This window comes from Physeter macrocephalus, chromosome 21 (assembly GCF_002837175.3).
Source record: "Physeter macrocephalus isolate SW-GA chromosome 21, ASM283717v5, whole genome shotgun sequence".
In the NCBI taxonomy this organism is placed as follows: Eukaryota; Metazoa; Chordata; class Mammalia; order Artiodactyla; family Physeteridae; genus Physeter; species Physeter macrocephalus.
The window spans coordinates 116,787,357-116,812,153 of NC_041234.1; the positions used below are offsets into that span (position 1 = coordinate 116,787,357).

Genomic DNA, 24,797 nt, shown 5'->3' on the forward strand with positions numbered 1-24,797 from the left:
GGTCACGAGTACAGTTTCTAATAAACAAGTTTCTGTTTTCTTCTGTATTCTGAAGAACTGGTCGGGGTCTTAAACCCATTGAGAATTAAGAAAAGGAGGCCTGCTCTCTGTGCAGTATCATCAGTTTGGGTAGCCTCGGCTTGTTTTTTGTTTTTTCTTCTTATTGATAACGAGGGAGATCTAAATAACTTACGTGACTAATTCATCTTTGTCTCCTTCTGTCTTTTTCTTTGCATGTCAGTCACTATGAACAAGACCGCAGTGCACTTAAGAAAAGGGAATGGGAGCGGAGGAGTCAAGAAGTCCAGCAAGAAGACGATCTCTTTTCTTCAGGCTTCGATCTTTTTGGGGAGCCCTACAAGGTAGCTGAATATGTATGTAATTTATCTTTCTGGAAAATGGTTGCTTGTTATATTTTTGAATGCACTGATCAACGTTTAATCTATTTTCAAAACACCCAAATCATCTCCAGGAGAATATATTTTCCAAATGAAATATATACATCTGCTGTATTTGGGGCAATGGCAAGTTTCTGAGGAAGTCTTCAGAGACAAATTCCATCTTCTTGGGGGAACACAGTAGGATTTGCAAGGGACTTATGAGACTTCCTGTCTCCAAAGAATTCTTTCCTGCCCAGCACTACCTACAGCAAGGAGTGCCCCCTGACACTTTGTCTCACTTTGATTATCAGCATGGCAGCCCCTGAAGACTTCATCAGAATGTCAATGGATATGTCTGTTTCTCCTCCCAATCAGTGCCGTCCATCTCAAGGCCACTGCTTTCTGTTTCCATTTTAGGTTCTTAGCAGCTGTTCAGTGGTTTGAGTGCTCTTTGAAAATCACTGTTCTAGGAGAAAGGGAAAAGCCAATCATTTTCTCCTGGTGATTAATAATCATGGGTTAGGAGAGTGCCTCAACCAGAAGAGGTAGTGTAGCTAGGTTGATTTTCTAGTGGTATTCTGGCTAGTGTGTACCTCCAATAATGATCATACTTCTATGTCTACAGGTATTGATTTCCCAGTGACTGCCTCTGAACTTCCTATTTGGGGTGGGGTTGGGAGAAGAATCTTGGTTAATTGCTGGCAGTTGGTTGGTTTTTATTGAAATTTACTAGCAGTGTAATGTTCTGTAATGAAACACAAATGATCTAAGAGGTAAAACAACAATAGAGAAAATGTTCAAGAGTTGTGATTTTAGAAGAGCACCATTTAGGAGACAGTGACTGGGGTAGGCAGGAAGCTGTCTGGATTGGTGACTAGTGAGACCGGAGTCCTGGTGCCTTGTTCAGACTGAGCAAGCGGCTCTTGATTGAGACACTCAGGTGCCTTCCAAATTCGCTAAGTCTGACAAAGAGGCTGTTAGTTTCCAATTTGTCAATGATAGTATAATCCTTAATAATCCATTTTTCCTATCTCAATTGATTGAATTGCTATACCGCCTTTGAATGTGTGCATGTAGAGATATGGTTAGCTTGACAAGGATTTATTGAAGGCCCACTATGTGCCAGCCACGTCTTAGACTAGCGTCCAAAGGGAAATAAGACGTAGTCCCTGCTTTCAAGGAATTCCTTGTCCAGTGGCAGAGATCATCACGAATGAGTGAGGGCATGACCACATGGTAACTGCTGAAGAGGTAGGCAGGGGAAAGATGCCCGAAGACTTCTTACCTCGTACCAAGGAGTTTGGACATGAGTCTGTACACGAAGAGAAGTCATCGCAAGTTTTAAGGTTAGGACGTGGCTGGGACAGACGAAGAACCGTAAAGGTGATGTTGGAAGTGTGGAGAGTGGTGGGTTGGAGGGAAGGGAAACTAGAGGCAGATAAAGAAGCTATTGTCGTTGGCTGAGCGGGGGTTCATGGCAGGCTGGATTTAGAGCAGAGCCAGGAAGTTGAAGTGATAGGACAGGTGTCTGCCTGGAGGTGGGGAGTGTGCGATCGGAATGAGCGATTCCGATCTTTCAGACTTGAGAGGAGGCTGGTGTTATTCACAGGTTGTTCAGGAGGACAACAAGGTTGGTGCTTATAGAGAAAAGGTAATTAATTCTGCTTTGAGCATGATGGGTTTAAGATGCCAGTGGAGGTCAAGGGAGAGCTATCCAGTAGACTTGGGGTGTATGGCTCTGGAGCCGATGAGAGTGGTCAGGAGAGAGAGTTAGGTGTTACTATGGAGGTGGCAGTGGAAGCTGTGAGAATGGGTATTATCACTGAGCCAGATGGCTGGGTAAGAAGAACAAGGAGAGACTCTTGAAGAGCAGCAACACTTAAGGGGTGAAAGGGAGAGTCGTTTTCTTTGGTGATGGTGGTAGTCATTGTGGGTTGGGGAGTAAACGGGAAAAGGTGAAATAAAGAAAGAGAGGCAGCGAATGTAGACCCGATCTTGCAGAGAGTCTTTGTATGGAAGGAGGAAGAAAGGAAGATACGTTAGAACGAAAGGGGAACAATTATTTGGAAGGAAGCTTTTTTTTAAGGGGAGAGAAACGTGAACGTGTTTAGAGATTGATGGGAAGGAACCAGTGTCAGTGGAGAAGGCAAGGGTGAAGACACAGGAGGGAGAGGTGATGAGGAGCGGAGCAGGGTCCCGGAGGAGATGAGAAAATACAAAACTGAGGACATGTGAAGAGTGATGAGCCTCGGGGAGGAAGATGGGAATGGAATGTTAGGGTGAGGAAAACGCAGGACAGTGGAAGGAAGATTGGGGGCACGATAAGAAGTTGTGGCCTCCATATTTTCTAGAAAGTGGAAGAGAGGTCAAAGGATGATAGATGCCTCATCCCTTCTTGAGAAAGAGGAATGACCAGATGAGTTTTACCTCTTTTCTTCGGAGGGGTTAGAAAAATGAGTTTTACTCAAAGGGCTCATTCTGAAAATTCAGTATCTACTCCATGCTTAACACTATTATGAGGCGTAGAGCCCTTGGCTTGTTTCTCCCTTTATAACTTTAAGTCTTGTTGAATTAATGGTCTTGTACCTTTAAGGTAAATGCCATTTCTCGGTTAACAAGCCTGTAATATAGATGCGTATCTATTTTTAGATGTAAGTAGTGTAGTTTTGAGTAGGCAGTTAAGGAACCTGTTATCAACATTGTCATTTTCAAAAGTCATCTGTCTTGATACGACAAGAGTACATCAGGTACAGACACAGATGGGAGCATTAGTCTAGGGCAGGGCCAGGTCTGTGTGTAGTTAGTAGCCTGGTGCCTTTATGCTACTTGATGGGGAAGAGCCTTTGTTTTGGAGTCGAGACTATGAAGGAGAGGAATAATGCTAACAGTTGACGACCTGGTAATTCTCTTTCTTTCACTGCTGCTTGGATGACTGACTGCCATCTTGTGCTGTGTACATGTTCAGGGTTACCTGGGAGATCACTGGGCAGCATGCTTCTCCTTTCCCCCATATCACGATGCTAGGACAGATGTACACCTCTAAAAGCTCCCTAGACCTGGACTGGTGTGAACACCCTTGGCGTATCTGGACATGCCAGTGACAATGGGAGACCTAGAGCTGGCCTGTGGTCCACCGGTAGAAATGAGGACATTCCTACCACCACTCTTCCTGAGGGTTGTGGTAGGAATGCCTCCCAAGTTAGAAATCAAAATTCCTGGTGGTTGATCAGGACTTCTTTAAGGAAACTTCTTGCCACTCGAAATCCTAAAACAAGGCCCGATCGCCTATCCGATGGCTTTGGTAGTTCATCAAGTAGCCAATGAGCATCCGTTCCTAGGACCCGCTGCCCTTTCTTGGCAGAGAGAAGAAATGGTGATCTCTCATGGTCCTGGCTGATTTCTTTCCCTCCTTGGCTTCATCTTTACCACTCCCAGAATGGAAAGAATGTTGACCACCCCTAGATTGGGGTGCTGGTGGGTAACATCCCTTTGTGGCTGCGTTTGTCGCTTTGAATTCTGAGTTTGTGCTGTGCTGCCGCAAAGGATGTGTTCAAAAGTGCTTGAAAAATGTGAAGCCATTTGACGTGTCTAGATTAGTGTGGAAAGATGGCGAGGGATGAGGAACTGGCATGTACCAGGTGCCTCCTGTGTGCCAGGAACCGTGCTAGAGCTTTCTACATGTGCTTGTTTAGTCCTTACAGCAAATGGGTATGCATTTTCCCCGTGTTTCCCATGAGGAATTTGAGGTGAGCTTCTCTGCAGCTTCATATCCGCATAAGTGTGATTCCGTATCTGTAACAGGAAGCTGTTTATCCTCGACAAGAAGTCAGAAGACCCGATAAGCTTACCTCCTGTGTGACTTTGGGGAAGAAACTTTATTTCTCTGACCTAGAGTTTCCTTTTCTCTGAAGTGAATAATAGTAGCTGATAGAAGAAATAACTGATAATAACAAGAACAACAACTAACATTTTATAGCCCTTCACAGCTCAACGAGAATGAGGAAATCGAGGCGCAGAGACATTAAGTTGCTTATCCAAGGTCATCTGGGTCAGGGCGGGTAGAAGGCAGAGTGGACCAGAAAGGCTGTGCTGACTCACCCGGTGACTGTGAGGGTCAAGTCAAACAATCCGCGGAAACCTTGCTTTGAAATCCATAATGTGCTATACAAATTCAAGGTATTAGCATTATTATAATTAGAGAAAGAAATAGCAACTTACAGCTTAGAGAGATTAACTGTAAAAATATTAGAATTTCAAAAAAGGAATGACCAAGTCACATATATTAGCCACAATGAAATAAGAGAAAAAAATGAACCTCAAAACTTAAATTATTTTGCTACTTTTATTAAAAAGAAGTACCATGGTACAATAGGCTCCTAGCACACTGGTCTTGCAATGAAGTTATATTACTGATTTGTAGGTAACATTAGAAGCAAACTGAGGCAGCTCAGCATTTCCCGAAGTGATAAGAGGCAAAAAGCTTAACCGAAGGAGCGCTGTTAGTCATACGCCACAAAGCAGACACGTAATCTATGCCTGAAAATACTTGGAAAGTGCATTTCCTTGATGATGGAGAAATTGTGATTACTTGGAAAATAATGGCTGTGGAGGTTACCTTTAAGGAATCAACCAATTATCAAGAACGGGCAGTAAAGAACTGGCCACATTGAAAGAAGCCTATAATTGATTGAAATGGCTAAATTTCCCTTTTTGCCATGTTTATAATGTGCAATCAGGACTGCTAAGAGTCCCTGGCTCCTTAAAAAGGTTCTTAAGACTCGGGAGGATGAAGAAGACGATTTAGCGTGAACCAGAAGTTGCTGTGGTGTATAATGAGCGTCCATCATGTACATAAATGTATTTCAGGCCCCGTTGGGTTTTCTAGCCAGTGGATCTTATATCGACATCTTGAGAAATTTAAAAACTGGTTGACAGTTACCCACCTCCGGTGTTGGAAAGGCAGAGAGTCGACTCTGACGACCTGGTCTGTATTGTTAATTATTTTGAGATTGTTGAGTGGTGGACTTCTTGAGGCTGTGTGTCTGTGTGTCCTCTGTGCCTAACCCAGCCTCATGAGTGTTTTGAATTTACCAGTGTGTGTTTTAGCATGACCGTGGTAATTGCTACTTGTAGCCACAGCACGTCTGTCACGGATCTTCTTTCAATCAGCAACTCAGAAAGTGTCACCAGTGAACTCAACCTTGAACTATCCACTGTGTAGTTCCGGTCACAAGTCCCTCTGAGACAACTGCTGTGTGAGGAAGCTAGTTGAAGGGAGTTGACCTCCCTTCATCGCCCCAGGTTATCCCAGCTCCACCCCTTATGCCCTTAGCGTGCAGGAAGGCCCTACGGTTGGACCTATTAACTTGGCCCCCTAACTCCATGTGCAGACGTGCCTTCGCTGAGTTAGACTTTAACACAGCGCTCCTGCTTTTTAGTCATCATAAGGAAAAGCCACGTGAAGAACGTCTTTGCAGCTTGTGTAAAACTGGTGCTGAAAAAACGACTTGTTTTACTGTTCAGAGGTTCCCGTAACCTTGAGACCGAACCAATGAGAAGAATTCCTTTTCACATTTCAGCATCCGGCAAACGTTTATCTCATTTAATGAATTAGGATGTGCTTCTTGCCATCAGACAAAGATAATTCTATAAGCTATGAGCTTTTTCTTTTGGCCTTTAGCTACCCAGAAGCTCAAAGTTCAATTTGACGTTCAATCACAGTAACCAAGTTAGCTTAACCTTTGCTTTTCTGGTTATGTACCCTTTACTCCAAGCCACTGCAAATCCTTTATTGATATAGGCAGGGTATGAATTATAATTTGATTCTGTTCAATTCGGCAACAATTTGCTGAGTACCTAGGATGCATCAGACATGGTACTAAGTGTTGAGGACATGAAGGTGAATAAAAGGTAGTCTCTGACCTTGAAGAAAAGCTCATAGTTTTGTGCCGGAAAAGAAATCATAACTGTAGTAGACCCTATGTAGTGGGAGGTGGAGTTTCTAGACTTAGTTGGAGAGCTTTCAATTTTCGTCTAATTTTAGTCATGTAGACAACAGTTTTAGACACTGGCCAGCTTAGAAATTCTCCTAATTTCAAGCATATTTTAAAACCTAGAGATGGAAAAAAAATTCTAAGCATGCATCAGAAACTCAGATCAATAAAACAGTAAACCGAAATGAAGAGACGTTAAAACCTAAGCAGGGTCTCTCCACTGAAGATAAGATGAACGTGTCCCTTTTATGTACTGCTGAAATATGAACAGGGATGTGACTAGCTTGCTTGCAAGCAAATGGGCCTTGAGGTTCTTGGGTCCTGATGATTTTGGCCCGGAGAGAGTGAATGACTCCTCAGAACTTTGAGGTATTGTGGTGCTCTCCGTGACATCTGGGGGCAAAGTTCTGATTCTCTAGAACTGTCTTTCAATGAAAGTTCAAAGAATTTTCGGTAAATGAGCAATGAACTGTCAATGAAAGGTCAATAACTTTGAGCTTCCTGGTAGCTAAGGCAAAAAGGGAAAGGTTATAGAATTCTCTTTGTCTAATGGAAGGAAGCATGTCTTAATTCATTAAAGGAGACGATATAAATGGAGGCATTTAAACATAGGAAATGAAATGGTGCTGTTTCCTCTTGTTGGGTCAGATCCTGAAGATAGCAGGTATTAGTTTTTATCAGGCAACCATCTGGTCCAAGAGGTGAACTATTTGAGGGACCAGAACAACCCTGCAAGTACTTACAGCTTGCATCAAATTCTACTGGGCCCTGACCACAATGAAATCTCGTTGTTTTTTAACGTAGGGATTGAATAGAGGCCGGTTTTGGCTGCGGCCCAGACGGTTCCTTGTGCACCTCCGTTGAAGGAGACTGCTGTATACAAAGCGTTTATTCTTGCCTTAGCTGCAAAGTAATTTCTGCCATTAAAACTGGCAAACCTAGGGACTTTCAGGGAATAAAAGTGATTTCTACCCTTCTCTACCTATTAAATTATGCCTTTCAAATGTACTTCTGAAAATGGAGGGATTATTCAGCCGAGGATTATATGGAACTGTAATTGTTTAATCACTCCTTCAGCACCAAGGTTGCACGTGACGCAATATAAGATGTTCCTGAGGATAAGAAAACTAAAACTGACATATTTATTTGATTTCTAAAACTCCCCATCCCCCATGGAGCCCTCTTAGCATATCATTAGCATGCTTTTCCTTAGTCTTTGACAATGATTTGCCACGTGACCCGAGTTGAATGCTATATACGGTAGCATTGGCAATAGCAAGGCCAAGGTTCCCAGCTTGATTCCCTCTCTGGTTGCTCCTCCTCTGTATCCTTTGCTAGGTCCTCCTCTTCTCCTGGTCTCTTAAAGGTTGACGTTCCACAGGGCTCTCTCCTGAGCCTGATCTTCTCATTCTTCATTTCCTTTCGCTGGGTGATTTCATCCATTTCCAGCACTTCACCCTCCATTCATCCACACACCCTCCCATCTTGACACACAGAGGGCAGCACGCAGCCATACATCCTAGGTTTAGCCTGAGATGCCAGGCTTGAATAGGCACACACCCTGTGTTCCCCGGGAGCCTGGGCTCCACACCAGGCGTTAAGGGCGTGTGAGCAACCTTAGATGTTAAACATCTGTCTTCAGTGGAGGTTGTACCAGTGGGGAGGTGGTCACCCCCTCCTGTGCATGGGGACCTTGCCTATGACTCCTGGGACATGGAGGCTACACAGGGTGGCCGTCTTCCCCAGGCGCTGGCCCTGCTGCCAGATGGCCCCATGGATGCTGGTAGCCTTCTTTCATTGCAACATCTTGGGCCAGAATAGTGCAGCCTAGACACAAAGCAGCCCTTTGCCCTTCTGAATTCAGCAGCTGGTTTGGATAACACCTTCGGCAGGTAAAGAGAGCACTGAAACGTCCTTGTGTTCATTCTCCATAGAATGATGTAGTTGCCAACTTTGAAAATCGGACTTTGTTTTGATTTACTTAACCAACAGTTTAAATTCTTGAATACATTTTTCTAAACCCTTGAAAAGACAGAGGAGAGCTTGAGTCACTGTTGACGAACAGTTTGCACCATTTCAAAGTAAACGGGTATGAATCATCAATATGTAAACACAGTTGCCCCCAGAATATGTAGGCAGACACCAGTAATTTATGCAGTCTTTGATTAAAAGGAATTGGATTCGCTTTAGTCATAAGTTAGCTCAATTCAGTGTTGCTCAAGCCCATGCCTTCTCTAAACTGAATGTAGTCATGATAGCACAGTTTAACTGACTTCCTTATCCAACGGGTGAAGGCTTTTTCATGGTATAATGTAGCACAAAGGGCTGACATGTCAAGAACAAATATAGGTCGAACATTCTAGTATACTTCCAATGATCAGTAAGCGGAGGTTGTTAATCACAGTGTAGAATGTACAGTTCAACTCATTGGACCTAAAATAAGTTATTTTGCTAATAAAATTCGTGAGCAACGTAATTTAAAACTTTCTCCCAATGAGCGTGTTTAAGAACAGGCCAGGGAGTATACAGACGTTAATCACACAGCTCATTCCAAGAGGCTCTTTCGATAGTGTTATTGATTTTTTTCTCTTACATAGCCCATGAAATGCATGAAATTATATGGCAGCATGAGAATTTTAAAGAACCCTATATGCGGGTCTACTTAGGACATCTGTGTGAAACATTAACGTTAGGAAACACAAACCTATTCACTCTCTCTCCTCCCACCCCCATCTTTTTGTTATTTTAGACAAACAAAGGTGATGCCCTTGCCAACCGAGTCCAGAACACGCTGGGAAACTATGATGAAATGAAGGATTTGCTAACTAGCCATTCTAATCAGAATCATCTAGTGGGAATCCCAAAGAATTCCGTGCCCCAGACTCCCATCAACAAAAATGAACCAAGCTTTTTTCCAGAACAAAAGAACCGAATGATCCCACCTCATCAGGATAGCACTCACTCCTCGGCACCAATGCCCCCACCTTCTGTTGTGATACTGAATTCAACTCTCATACACGGCAACCGGAAGTCAAAACCTGACTGGCCACGAGATAGTCAGAACACTAGCATGGTACCGGCCAGCCAGGCTGGTGGTCAGCCCAACAAGATGCAGCCATCAACACAGGACCAGCCCCCAGCCAGACTGGAAGACTTCTTTGTCTACCCAGCTGAACAGCCTCAAGTTGGAGCAGTTGAAGAGTCAAACCCATCTGCAAAGGAAGACAATAATCTCAAGTCCAGTGGAGGGGATACCTTCAAAGAAATCTTTCAGTCCAACTCACCAGAAGAATCTGAATTCACACTGCAAGCGCCTGGGTCTCCCCTAGTTGCCTCCTCTTTATTAGCTCCCAGCAGTGGCCTTTTGGTTCAAAACTTCCCACCAGGGGTTTACTGCAAAACAAGCGTGGGGCAGCAAAAACCAACCGCATATGTCAGACCCATGGATGGTCAGGACCAAGCCCCGGACATCTCTCCCACGCTGAAACCTTCGATTGAATTCGACAACAGCTTTGGGAATCTGTCATTTGGATCACTCTTGGATGGCAAACCCAGTGCACCCAGTTCAAAGACTAAACTGCCAAAGTTCACGATTCTCCAAACAAGTGAAGTAAGTAATTTTTAAAGTTTCGTTTTGTTTCTCTCTCTCTCTCTCTCTCTCTTTTTTTTTTTTTAGTTCACTGCTCTAGTCTCTATAATGACGAAAGACACGGTCAGTCTGAGTGAATGAAAAGTTGAGTTATAAAATAGTTTCAGAGAATGCATTTGTAGTAATATTCCGTACAAATGAATCACATTGGAGATTTTCATTGGTCCTAAGCAGGATGAGGTACATGAAAAGACTGTGAGTCACCCTAGGCCTTCACTAACTGATAGCGTGTCATAAACATATAAAACACAGAAGTTCCTTAAGGTACGAGGCTGTACAAGTGTGATTTGCTGGAACCGGAAGTGGAAGGCATTCTTTAAGAATCGTAGTTTCTTGAGCGCTTGCGGGGCTGTTCCTTGGCAAGATCTTAACATTATCTTCCGTATCCCTCAATCTTCCCTTCTGCATCACCTTCTTCTACAGCTGCCTACCTAACCCTCTTGTACTACCTTGATCCCTTCTGTCAAAGCCGAATCATTATGCTCCACCAGAATCCCACTGTGTTTAGAATGACTAAATGTTTTAACTGTCTCAGGAAGCATTGCCTTATAAAAGAGAAGTCCAGAGGGACCAAAGCCTCTCCCAAAGGAACGAACCGGTAATGACTGGATCTCAGGCCTTGTGGCCCCTGGGTGGGGGGCATATGTTGGGTGCCTCTCAGATGCCACCATGTAAGCGGCTGTCTACTGCACCTCAAGCGCTTGACTGCAGAAGAAACCACTGCTTTTACTGGTGACTAAAGGCTTGAAAAGACACGGAGGAAGAAAGTAGGTTGAAATTCTTACTCAATAGGGCTCGCAGTCAGCAGATGAGCTGACTTCAGAGGATGATGGGAACACGAAGGGAGGACTGGGGCCCTTGGTTTGGATTTTCTGAATGCATGTTTTGAGTGTTGTTTCATTTCTCAGGCGGCTTTGCTGTTTGTGTCATCATCATTCATCAAGTCTTGTCAAGCTTCCTCCCAAGTATCTCTCCAGGCTGTCACCTCTTCACCCTCACCGCCTTCGAAGCGCCCGTGAGCATCTCTGGCCTGCCCTGGGCCGCCTCCTGTCTGGTGTCCCTCCCTCTAGTCTCACCTCTCTTTCAAACCATCTTCCATCCAGGCTGATCCAGTGGGCAGATCTGACCATGTCACTCTCTGCTTTGGATTCTTCAATGCCTTCTCATTGCTTCCAGGAAACAGTCCAAATTTCTTAGTCCCACATACAAAGCTCTTCACTCTCTGATTTCATACTCCCTTCCCGACCTCATACTTCACGACTTCTTCACATGCAGATGAGATCTCAGCCACGCGGAGCTACCTGTGGTTCCCCGTCGTGTCCTGCTTTGTCACGCTTCCTTGCTTTTGTGCCTGCTGTCTCCTCAGCCTAGAATGTCTCTCCCTACCCTCCCTTGCCTTCCTGGCGAAGTCCTGTTTCTCCTTCAAGTCTACTCGGTTGTCACTTTTCTCCATGAAAGCTTCCCTGATTCCACGAGGCTTACTGACAAAGTCCTTTCTCTGGGCTTGCCGAGCGCCTTATATACACCTTGGCTGGCACTGACGTCATTGTATGGTAGTTACTCGTTTATGGGTCTGTCTCCTCTATTAGACTGTGAGCTCCCTGAGAGCAAGGAATGTCTCGTTCTTCTCTGTATCCCAAGTGCCTAGCAATCGCCTGGCACATAGTAGATACTCAATAAATGTTGAATGAATGAACTTCAAAAATGGTTACTTGGGCTTCCCTGGCGGCGCAGCGGTTGCGCGTCCGCCTGCCGATGCAGGGGACGCGGGTTCGCGCTCCGGTCCGGGAGGATCCCACGTGCCGCTGGGCCCGTGAGCCATGGCCGCTGGGCCTGCGCGTCTGGAGCCTGTGCTTCGCGGCGGGAGGGGCCGCAGCGGGGAGAGGCCCGCGTACCGCAAAAAAAAAAAAAAAAAAAAAAAAAAAAAAAAAAAAATCTCAAGGAAGGATTTGAAGGAGGGGTAGAGAGAAGCTTAGGGCCCTAAGGTCAGGAGAATATACAGGTTTCAAGGGCGATGTGAAAACCGAAAATAAGCGGAAAGGGAATGAGAAGTTAGCCAGCCTAAGAGAGAACTTAGAAGGGTCTAGATTAAAACGTGGGCGGAAATATAGACAGGGTGGGGCCTTATGGAACTTTGAACCTAATGGAATTGATGTGGCTGAAACTGACCGAGTCTGGAAATTCACCCTATTAAATCTCGATGTACTTTTCAAAAGCACTTAGCATTAGAATTCAGCCCCAGTCCCTGGCGCCAAGAGTTCCAGGCCTGGGGTTCTGGGTCCCTGCTCAAAGTAACCATCTACAATGAGTGGTCGCATTATTTTGAGTTATTACTAAAAAGGCTCGTCCATAGAGCAGTCATAGGATTTCTTTGACCAGGAGAAAGACACGTTCTAAGATACACGAATAAGCAGATATGAAGATATTAGTGAGTTGAGAGATCATAAACTGTTTATTATTGGAATGAGATGTGCGTGTGTGTGTGTGTGCCCGTATTTGTTTCTGTGTCTACACTTGTGTACGTAGTGGAGACATTTTAATTATTTCCCATCCTGGAAACTTTCCTTGCTTCTTAGAATTTCTGTATTGATAATAAGGGTACTAATAAATACTAACTAAAAAGGATACCAGTAAAATCCAGCTTTATTGCCAAAGGTCAGCTTTTCAATGGAAGCACGCTTTTTAAACAAATGATTTGTTTAAAAGCTTAATTCACTATCTTTCCAGGAAACCAACAAACAAACAAACAAAAGACTGATGTGCTGTTCTGCAGTTGCACTTAGACTTTTCTGTGAACTGCATCTGAAAACAGTAAAAGACCTATTTATATCAAGTGGAAACTGAGGGTTGCTTGCAGATGGTGTTTCATTAGGAAACGAATTTGTTAATAAATGTAGCTTTATACATGATTTCATCACAGATGTTTTTGCTTATTTTTTCATTAGGATAAAAAAAATCTGCCTCTACGGTTTCCGTGTAGCTGGCCGGGTGCATCCAGCTCACGAATGTTAAGTTCCCACCGTTCTCTCCAGTTCTCGCACAGGGGACCTGAGCTTCCTATCCACGTATAATAAATAAAGCTAATTACACCCACGGTGTTCACTGCATAGGGTATAAAACAAGGCAGGCACAGTCAGAAATGTGAGCAGTAACTTTTCAGCTGGCTGACAAAGCTAGCCACTAAAATAGGCTAAAGCCAAAGGCCATCATTCATATGGGTTCCGTTCAACTTTTCGAAGAGGCTCCTAATTTCGAGGCAACTGGAACCTCAGATAGTCTTAGGTCACAGCCAAGAGCACCTTGGAAAGCAAATGACCCTTTATGGTGATGACACTCCGCACATTCATACTGTACTTACGGAAGCTTATTGGAATGAAAGCTTATTGGACGGAAACGCTGAATACATGATATGAATGATGGCCTTTGGCTTTAGCCTATTTTAGTGGCTAGCTTTGTCAACCAGCTGAAAAGTTACTGCTCACATTTCTGACTGTGCCTGCCTTGTTTTATACCCTATGCAGAGAACACCGTGGGTGTAATTAGCTTTATTTATTATACGTGGATAGGAAGCTCAGGTCCCTTGTGTGAGAACTGGAGAGAACGGTGAGAACTTAACATTCGTGTGCTGGATGCACCCGGGCAGCTACACGGAAACCGCAGAGGCAGACCCTTCCAAGAATGGAAGGCCGTCCAGCTGCTGTATGCAACCCATGCTAAGCATTTTTCACTTGATGTACATCGTGAATTTCTTTTTTTGCCCATTCTTATGGAAATAAAATAGTATTCAGTCTAAGGCTCTCACTGCTTTAATCCCCACCTCACTGAGAATGAATGGAGAAACCTTGGAAAGGCCTCACACTTTCAAGGGTGCCAGCAGAGACCTTGACCTTAAGATGTATTCCATAGAAGTGTAGGATCCAGAAAGCTTTGTATGTTCCCTGCCAGTCCATTGCATAGTAGTTGCTTTTTTCTTTATGCTCTTTGACTAACTCTTCCAATTGCTTGGTCTCATTGGGATTAAAATTCATTTTCCTCACCACCCCTCTTCATTTGCCCTCCGCCCCCCTGCAGCTTTCGTGTCTCTCTAAGCTGAATGAAGTGGCCTTTGCTGAGCATCTGAAAAGCATAGTCGGTAATGCCAGTAGAACTTGGAGCCTCATGTTCTTTGTGATGGAGAGGTCAGAGATGCTGGGAGAGGATTTAATTAAGGTTGTCATATTTCGGTGATTAAAAAAAGGTGTCTTGGGGAGGGGAGGCTGAGACCACCGTGGCAATCGTAAGGGTGTCTCACCAGGAAGTGACGCATAGCAGTGACCCCAGAAGGTTTCACAGAGACAGAATGCAAGATAGATTCTTTAACTTAATTTTTATTTTATATTGGGGGATAGTTGATTTACAATGTTGTGTTAGTTTCAGGTGAACAGCAAAGTGATTCAGTTATACATATATCCATTCTTTTTTAGATTCTTTCCCATATAGGTTATTACAGACTATTGAGTGGAGTTCCCTGTGCTATACAGTAGGTCCTTGTTGATTATCTGTTTTATATATAGCAGTGTGTATAGGTTAATTCCAAACTCCTGACTTATCCCTTCCCCCTTTGGTAACCATAAGTTTGTTTTCGAAGTCTGTGAGTCTGTTTCTGTTTAGTGAAGTCAGACAGAAAAAGACAAATATCATACAACATCACTTATATGTGGAATCTAAAAAGATGGTACAAATGAACTTATTTACAGAGTAAGACAGATTTTGAACTTGACCTTGAATACTGGGTGGAATCACAATAGGTGGAGAGGGATCTGGAGGGCAGGACCGTTCACGTGCGTGCAAATTAGTGATGGGTGGAGAGACTGGCAGGTACAAAAAAGGGAGATAAGAACATACAAGGTATATTCTGAGCATAGGCCGGTTTGTCTGCGACTGAGGGTTTATCGGACCAAAGTGAGATGGGGCTCAAAAAGCCAGAGTCTTAAGTGTCTTGAATGCCTAGGTGATGTGGCATCCAGATCGTGATGCTGAACTTGAAACCCCACTGTCCCAGTGGCTTCATGGGTGGTGACCTAGGAAGTCTCAGGCCAATCCCTGTCACCGACTCAAGCAGTAATTTCTGAGCTCCTGCGTTCTCTTTTCCCTTACCCGAAAGCACATCTCATTTCTTGCTCTGTAGGCATCGGTTTTCTTCCGCCTGCTTTCCCAAGGCTCTTTCTAGAGCAGTGCTGAAATGGTTGTTGCAAACGATGCTCTCCTCCCCTGTCCTTCCTTAGCCCCTCTCCCTCCATTTTCTCTAGTCAAACTCGGGAAGAGAGCTCAACTTTGGCCTAGTAAAGATTGTGCAAATGCCTGGGTCTCTTTCCCCGCCCCCCCCCCCATCTCCTCAAGTCCTCTTCTTTAGCATATATATTTCTTTTCTAAGGCTGTATGTAAGTGATTCAGCCATCAGCATCCTGGAACCATGTCAGCTATTTCAACATTCCATTTTTAAAAATTAATTAGGCTGTTTGGTTTCAGTGCAACAGTCTTGATGCTCTGTGCTTTTAAATCCCTTGTCCCTTTTAACACTTTTTTTTTTTTGGTTGGAAAGATTGATTTATTCTTATTCTGAAAGAAAACCTTTAATTTTTATACTATGCCAATTAAAATCATCATTAATAATAATACATTTTAAAACATTGCTATTTATTCATCACTTTAGTAACTCTTTGTGAGGGGATGTGCGGTATAATTACAAAGTACAGTTTGAACAAGGTCTACTGAGATGTGGGTTTCACTTCCGGCCTGGACTTGCTCCGTGAACTTGAGAGTGATTTTACCTCTCTAGGCCGCTCGTTAGATGGGGAATTTAGATTAGCTCATCAGTGAGCCGTCTTCCAGCCGTAAATCTGAGGGCGTGCTTCTCCTTTGTGGCTAAGCCCAAACCTACCTTGTTTGTGAAGGTCCTTCAGCTGTTGCCTCCCTCCAAGAGCGTGGGCCCCAACAGCCTGGAGTGTGTGAGCCTTGTCTGCCTGGCTCTCGCTCCCAACCTTCAGAACAGTTGGGGAATTTTGAAGACTCGGCCAATATGGGCAAACTAGAATTGGATCTTCTTTGGGGATTGGATACCAATTCAGCGTGGAGTACTATTATATTTCAACTCATTTTATAAAGAAAGATAGGGCTTCCCTGGTGGCGCAGCGGCTGAGAGTCCGCCTGCCGATGCAGGGGGCGCGGGTTCGCGCCCCGGTCCGGGAAGATCCCGCGGCCGGGCCCGTGAGCCGTGGCCGCTGAGCCTGCACTCCCGGAGCCTGTGCTCCGCAGCGGGAGAGGCCGCAACGGTGAGAGGCCCGTGGACCGCAAGAAAAAAAAAAAAAAAAAAAAAAAAGAAAGAAAGATAAAGAGCTATAGGCTGCATTTCACTGAAAAACACCAAGCTGTGAACTCAGGAAATAGCCTCCTAATCCTTTTGTCACCACCCACTAACATAATGAAAGATGGAGAACTTCTATTTTCACATTACTTCTAGGAAAATATTTTGACAGATTCAGTATGCAGTAAAGCGATAAGCTTTTGTTACGTGTGTTCCAAATCATCCTGTTATCACTGGATATATCGATTAGCTTAGTACATTCTGAGCCAGTCATAAAAACCAGACTGTTCATATTCTGTGCTAAAGAATAAGAAAAATTGACAGGTAGATAACCATATTGATTCAAGCCAAATAGTGAATGCGAAGGGCTTTAGAAAGGAGTTATAAAACTCTTTATGGCTGTTGTAAGTCTCTTAAGTATTTTTTTTTAATTGACGTGAAAGCAAACGATCTTTAATTGACTCTCTTTTTAAAAAGTGCTATGCTTTGGTTACCGAATCGAGTTTATAATATAGGTGACAGTAACAAAAACCTATTACCTTTACACTTACGGTTTACAATTGCTTTCGTATACATTATCTTATTTTTTTCCAGCTTTATTGAGGTGTAATGGACAAATACCAATTGTATATGTTCAAGGTGTACAGCTTGATGTTGTACACCCTGATGTCTTGATATACGTAAACATTGTGAAATAACCTCCACAATCATGCTAATGATTGTGTATGTGGTGAGAACACAGACTCTACCCTCTTAGCAAATTTCAAGTGTATGGTATGGTATTATTAACTATAGCCACCATGCTGTATATTAGGTCTCCAGAACTTATTCATCCTGCATAACTGAAACTTTGTACCCGTTGACCAATACCTCCCCATTTCTCCCAAATCCCCAGCCATCTTATTTTGATTTGATTCTCCCGGGGCCTGGGATCATTATCATTCTCTTTCCACAGATGCAGAAATGTAGTCTGGGGGAGACCAAGGGTTACTTGCCTAAAGTCACACAGCCAGCAAATGGCAATGCTGGGACTAGAACCCAGGTCATCAGTGCCATTTCCATGATGCCATGGAAATTCAATTTTCTAAAATTAGCTTCTCTACTGGCATGTAAGAGGCAAGAGAATAATGAGCTGAATCCAGCGTAAGTTGAAATTCCCCTGATGGGTTCATATTTCAAAAGTCAGGGGCCAAACCTACCAAAAGAGCGATTTTTCCTATGGTATTACAGGTTACACTCATGTGTTTTTCATTTACAAATATGGTGAGAAGTAGTGTTTTTGCAATATTCCTAAATGAGTAACATATGACGCAACTTGTTAGAGGACCTCTTCTTGGTTCATGAAGTTTCTGAGTTTTTGTCTGTTTGGTAGGATGACTTTCGCAGAATGCTCACACAACAGAGCTAAAGTCTGGATTTCTGTGGCTGAAACACAGCCATCCTCTAGATAAACCTTAGGTGTGAATGAGGGGTCAATTAAAAGGGGGCGTGTAAATAATTGTTAGAGAAGGAGTAAGATGTCTCTCAAATGTTTGAGCCCCCCAAGTATAGTAATAGAAAAAACTTACACATCATCAAATTTCAAGAGTAGTTAGCAAGGAGCAGGAAGGACCCCTGGCTTTTATCCGTAGATGCTGAATGGGTGAGTCTCCCTGTACCTTAGCAAAGGAATGCAGGGAATCCATCGACTGCCTACTCAGAAAAGCACTGTGAGAATCCGTGAACTAACTAGCTGTGAAAGTTCTTTGAAAAATTTACCAGGGTCTGGAAATGGGAGATATATTAGTTTTCCATAGATGGCCATAACAAAGTATCATAAACTGGGTGGCATAAAGCACCAGAAATTTATTCTCTCACAGTTATGGAGGCTAGAAATCCAAACAGGTATTGGCAGGGTTGAGCTCCCTCCAAAGGCTCTAGAACAGGATCCTTCCTGGCCTCTTCTAGCTTTTGGTGGCCCCAGGCATGCCTTGGCTTGTAGACGCATCACTCCATTCTCTGCATTCGTCTTCACATGGCCTTCTCCTCTGTATGTCTCTCTGTATCCTCTCCTCTTCTTTTTTTTTTTTTTTTTTTTTTTTTTTGCGGTACGCGGGCCTCTCACTGCTGTGGCCTCTCCCGTTGCGGAGCACGGGCTCCGGACGCGCAGGCTCGGCGGCCACGGCTCACGGGCCCAGCCGCTCCGTGGCACGTGGGATCCTCCCGGACCGGGGCACGAACCCGTGTCCCCTGCATCGGCAGGCGGACTCTCAACCACTGTGCCACCAGGGAAGCCCTCCTCTCCTCTTCTTATAAGGACATCAGTAATTGGATTTAGGGCTCACTTATATCCAAGAGGATTTCATTTCTAGATCCTTAACTAGTTACATCTGCAAAGACCATATTTCCAAATAGTTACATTCTGAGGTTCTAGGTAGATATGAGTTTTGGGGGGACGTGAGTCAGCCCACTACGAGAAGTGTCATTTCTTCACACATCCCAGACCGGGAATGGAGGGAGGCCAGTGGTGTTCATTATGAAAAACCCAAGCCAGTCCACAAGAGGGAGGTGGGCTTCTGCATCTCAGAACTGAGTTCAGGTTGAGTCCGCAAAGGTTCTGAGCCAACTTCTCTTTAAGCTCTTCAGTCTGACTGTGGATAAACTGTTAAATACAGTTGTGGAGAAGTGATTTTTAAAAATCCTTTAGATAGTAGCTATAAAGTTTCTTCCTAATAATTAAGTAATAGAGAAAAAAGAATTTGTTAATGCAGTTGACTTGATTATGAGCTAGAGCTTAGGTGGGCAATTTTTTCCACGAAGTAAATATTTTGAGCTTGTGGGACACGCAGTCTGGCAAATCCTCAACTCTGTCACTGTAGCGTGGGACCAGCCACAGACAATACGTAAATGATGGGGCATGGCTGTATGCCAATAAAATTTTATATGCGAATACCAAAACTCAAATATCCCCTATTTCCATGTTTCACAAAATGTTCTTTTGATTTCTTTCAACCATCTTACAGTGTAGAAACCATTCTTAGCCTGTGAGCCATACCAAAGCAGGCTGTTGGCTGCATCTGACTTGCAAAACAGTGTGCTGACCCCTGAGCTAGATCTAGACAAAGCTTCAGACAGCAAAAAAACATTGGCTTGCTCTACCTGTCTGTCATCAATAGGAAGATGGCTTTGAGAGGAGAGGGGAGGAAGGTCAGCTCTACAACCTGCAGAGAGCAGAATCCTGGGTCAGGAAAGGTGCTGGTAGTGAAGGTAGAGCTGGCCGGTGGGGGAGAGGCTCCTCCAGGCCTGCAGGTGGATGGATAAGAAGGCTTGGTACCCAGGATTAGAAATAGTCTTCACACCACAAATCACATCTCTGCTCAGGAGGGTTCTCTTTCCTTAGTGACTCATGGGGTGAAGGTCATTTTCTCTAAGCTCCTAGGACAGGGGACCATTTGCATATCCAATCTGGGCTCAGAATCACAGATGCAAAGAGATGATCTCAGAGACAACCAGTAAAAGGAAGCTGGTCCTATCTTTTGTGTGTGTGTGCGTGGGAGTCCCTGTAGGGACATTTTTTTTTTTCTTTAATTGGAATATAGTTGCTTTACAATGTCATGTCAGTTTCTGGTCCTATCATTTTATCGAGGGAGAAGAACCTAGTCTAAACCCAATTAGGATTCTGGAATCCCTTATGGACTGGGAGGACTAAAGTGTGTATTTGACTTGGGTGTGGGGTGGAAGGGATTTCTAAGATTCTAGGACTAGCATGTCCTCTGGCATAGACTGTGACTTTGGGTTAAGTGGGGGTGAAAGGGCTGGTGGTCTGTGGAAGCCCCTATAGGCTCTTCACAGCTGGCGTGTGGGGTGTTTGTGTATGCATGTGTACATATGCCTGTGCCGTTGTCCGTGTGTCTCTCTGGGGGAACCTGTGAAAGCAGTGGAATTCTGGGAGGAGAAGGCTAGAGAATGATGGCTTTCTTGGCACTTCATGAAGTTTTTGCCCAGCCTCCAGGGCAGTACTAGGTTCTGAGGTGACTTAGAATGAAAGAGTGATAGGAGAAAGGATCTCTTTTGTTGAGGTTTTAAAGGTGAGATGAGGTTGAGCTGAAGCTTCAAGTTGAAATGCGTGGGTTGATGGGAAAAAGGATGTCGAAATGAAATGGACTGTGTAAAGCCTTGGAAGTTGGTTGGAGTTTCAAGGGCTGTGCTTTTTATGATGTAAGCAGTGATAGCTCACTGCTTAAAGTATGTACCATTGAAGAATGCTACAGCTATGTTGCAATTTCACTAAATAGGTCGGTGATGGGAGAAGTAGCTGCCATCTTGCAGTTTCGGGGGTCACCATTCACATAGTCTACAATGGGACTGATGACTCCTGGAGCTGGTTAAGGAGATGACCCTGGTTTTCGAGCAAACCTATTCTTTGACCTTCCTCTGCCTCTCAGCATCTCCTGTTCATCCAGGTCTTGATGTAAACTTACTGGGGAAGCCAGCTTCCCAAGGGGACATCCAGAAATGTGCTCCCAGTCACCTGCTGGAAATGAAGATCAAGATGCTCACGCTGAGTGCAGTCTCACCAGTTGGCCTCTCCTTTGTACTGAGACACCCAAACTCTCTCTCTGCAGCTCTACTCTATTTACTTGAACAAATGTGGCCTTCAGATCCCCGGGGAGATGGGAAGATCTAACATCCCTTCCCAGGCAAGAGTGATGGGTAAAAAGGACCCACATCAGAGAGTTAAGTCTGAATCCACAATCCACCTAAAATAAATCTCAAAGAAAATAGTTTTGTTGGATATTTGAGTGCAACATCTGGCCCAAGGCCAAACGTATAAACAACAGTGTAACACTTTGAGTTGTTCACGTTGAGTCTGATATTATGAATTGGGATGATTGAAATCTGAAAATATGATCATATGCGTTGTTGGAAAGATCCGTTCGAAGAGAATGCGTACAAGATCTCATATCTTCTTTTATTGATTGATTTTATTTATTCATTCAGCAAACTTTTATTGAGCACCCACTGTGCTAGGAGCTGGAAGACTGAGATAATGAAGACATGTTGCCTGATCTTAAGTAGCTTAAGTCAGGGCATATGGACACAAAAGCAGAAAAATCACAGTGAAATATAATGGATGGTTGTTCAATATTCTGTGGGAACTGAGAGAATGACTAAGGGTGTCTGAAATGTTCAGGAAAGCTTCTTGAAGGAAGTAGTAACCTGAGTGCTCGCTCTTGAAGTGTGATTAGAAGCTTTCTTGGTGAAGAAGTGGCCGTATAGGCATTCTAGCATGTAAACCCACATCAAGTTGTAAGCGAGCCCGTTGACTCCTGGGATTCATGAGACACAAAAGAATCAGCTGTGTTTGGGGAGTTAGGAGGAGACTTTAAGAAATTAATTAATTAGGGCTTCCCTGGTGGCGCACGGGTTGCGAGTCCGCCTGCCGATGCAGGGGACGCGGGTTCGTGCCCGGGTCCGGGAGGATCCCACGTGCCGCGGAGCGGCTGGGCCCGTGAGCCGTGGCCGCCGAGCCTGCGCGTCCGGAGCCTGCGCTCCGCAACGGGAGAGGCCGCAACGGTGAGAGGCCCGCGTGCCGGGAAAAAACGAAAAATTAATTAATCTCTTCATTTTTGGCTGCGTTGGCTCTTCGTTGCTGCGCGCAGGCTCCCTCTAGTCGCGGCGAGCGGGGGCTACTCCTCCGTTGCGGCGCGCGGGCTTCTCTTGCTGCGGAGCACGGGCTCTACGCGCGCGGGCTTAAGTGTCGTGGCGCGTGGGCTCTGAAGCGCAGGCGCAGTAGTTGTGCACGGGGGCTGAATTGCTCCGCGGCGTGTGGAATCTTCCCGGAGCAGGGCTCGAACCCGTGTTCCCTGTATTGGCAGGCGGATTCTTAACCACTGCGCCACCGGGGAAGTCCTGAGGAGGAGACTTTTAATGCTGTAAGTCCAGCAGATGATGGTTTAGAAAAGTCACGTTGGCGAGGGTGGGGGATTGGCAGGAGAGTAGGGGAAAGGGAGTCTGATGTCGTCATAGGGCTGGTAAGGTTTGAGGCAGAAAGAGTACTGAGCAGGCTGTTGAAATATTCCAGGCCAGAAATGCTAGCAGTTTGAATTAGGGCCTGTTTTGAGATAGATTTTTAAGGTTGATTAGATGAAATTCGGTGATTAATTCGATGGGCCATTGAGAGGAAGCCCGCGGAGAGGATCTAAAACGACTCTGAGGTTTCTGGCTGGTGACACCATTACCCAAGATTCTTTTCTTTGACACCCAAGTCTTCACAAAGCAGATACGTTTCTTTCTTTTGTCTCTTTTATTGTCACGCTGTCATGATATTATAGGCTTTGAATGTCATGATATTTGATTAATGTTCGCACAGTGCTTCTCGCAAAGCTTTGTATGAAAAATCATGATTATTTTCTTATGCTCCAATGAAGGATTTATTTCCTATAAATGGCCTTTTTTGATTCACCACTTAAAATTAATACGTTAACTCAGAAAGATTTTATTAGTACTTTAGAGAACGTGGGAAAATATGCTGAATACTTTCTTAGAAATCATAGAAGTGGAAATGAAATTTCCTATAAGTTATGGAGTATATTAAATATTAAATCATGTTTTGTATTTTGTAATTTTTGGAAGTCAAATGAACACATTACCAGTTGCATTTCTCTTGTAGTGACAGCTGTGGACTTTGCTATGATCTTCCCCGATTTTTTTTTTTTTTCCTTTAGACTCAAGCTGTCTACACAGGGCACCTGCTTACAGTGGAGAGCTGCGGTTAACTTTCCGTTCCACACCATCCTCCTCCCCCGCCGCCCCGAGATACGATCTTTAGTGAGAAAGCACATCTTTTGTTTTTGGTAGACTTGGCGTAGGGTTATGATGACTGACCATCTATATAAATTGCTACCTCGAAAACCGTTCAGCTCCACTTCCTTGCCTTTGTTCGGTGGACATGTTGATTACCATTCAGTTAAGGTCATGAATTTCTGGTGTGGAGGCAGAAGAAAGGACTAGAATTCAAACTAATTGAAACTAGTGCAAACTAAACTAATTGAAACTAGTGCAAACTAGAATTTGCACTCCATAGTTTCTAGGATTAAAATGGTGTTTTTCAATGATAGGAGAATTAATCATAATAATCTATTTACCTTATTTTACTTATCCACTCCTGTTCTCAACTGTTTGAAATTCTCTCTGTAACTTCTCTATACTTTCTTATTTTGAAATTATTCTAAACACAGAGAGGTTGGGAGCTGAGAGCCTCACTGTCTGCAGTGAAGAACATGGAAGCCAGATGCCAGGAGGTCTCACCAAAGGCCTCACCAGGACTAGTTATAGAGCTGAGCCTTGAACTCTAGGCTGGTAACTCAGTACATTAAGTTAAAAGAACAGAGCAATCAGCATCCTAAAGAACAGCTGTTCAAGTTGTAGAATTAGAGGTTCTTGATGATGGAAGGACTCTGCAAAGCCAATAAGTCCAGCTGGCTTAATAGAAATGCATTAGTCGGCTATTAGGCTGCACATTTCTCACCCAGGAATGGGAAGGTCCTTAAAAGCCACAGGTGCAACCTTCATGTGAGAGCGCGTGCATCAAAAATAATCAAGTGCAACGTGGCACTTGGCCACTTTCCACAGCTCACAGTTACAGATGAACGTTCCTTAGTTGAGGCACTCCGGCAAATATATTAGCCATAGGGAAAAAACAGCATCTGGCTTCTTCTAAATTTTGACTTATGAAGGAAGAGGCATCCCTAACACATAAATATGTTCATTTCACCTTCTGGGAAGAAAAGAAATGAAATTGCAGCTGCAGTGTGTTATTGAATCGTCCTGAAATTAGCCTTTAGAGTTTGGGAAGGTTGAAAGATTGAATGCCAATGTTTTCTACACAGGCAGAACCAAAAAAGGCACCTTCTACATTTGTTTCCTCACTGTTTCAACTCTTACATAGAATTAGTCCAAATCGCTGTTAGAAATCACCACGTGTGGCATAGCAGTGCTTTAGCATGTTAAAATACATATTGGGCTGGGGATAAATTGCGAACGAAATTAATACTAGATTTAGTTTGTGGATTTTAAATGCGACATCATTCCTTATGTGATGTACATAGGTAGACATAAATATATTTCTCTCCAAACCATATTAGCAATATACACATAAAGGCCGTATAATAAAACAAGCAAAAATTGTACTTAATCATTGCTGAGTAAAGATGACTGTTAATTTTTTTTAATGGCAATCTTACAGTAAAGTCAAATGGCATAGGGAAAAAGAGGCTTCGCTAAGAAGTTTTAAAAAACTTGCATCTTCATAAATCAAGAGGATATAGCACTTCAAGCCAGAAAGAACAGCGTTGTGCTTCCTGTTTTGAATAAGCCATTAGGCATTTTTGTCTTTGCATTTCTGTTTAATCTGTACAGCATCATTTATTCCAATAATTAGTGTTAACTTT

General features: G+C 43.9%; 1 protein-coding gene across 2 annotated transcripts in view; it reads left to right on the plus strand.

Annotated features, from left to right (window-relative positions):
* AFF2 (ALF transcription elongation factor 2) overlaps positions 1 to 24,797 on the plus strand; it is a 496,057-nt gene that overhangs the window by 159,957 nt on the left and 311,303 nt on the right. For both annotated transcript variants that reach the window (XM_024117055.2, XM_055081794.1), the window contains exons 2-3: positions 242 to 362; positions 9,123 to 9,983. In XM_024117055.2, coding sequence (XP_023972823.1) covers positions 242 to 362; positions 9,123 to 9,983 — 982 coding nt within the window. The remainder of the gene's footprint in view (positions 1 to 241; positions 363 to 9,122; positions 9,984 to 24,797) is intronic.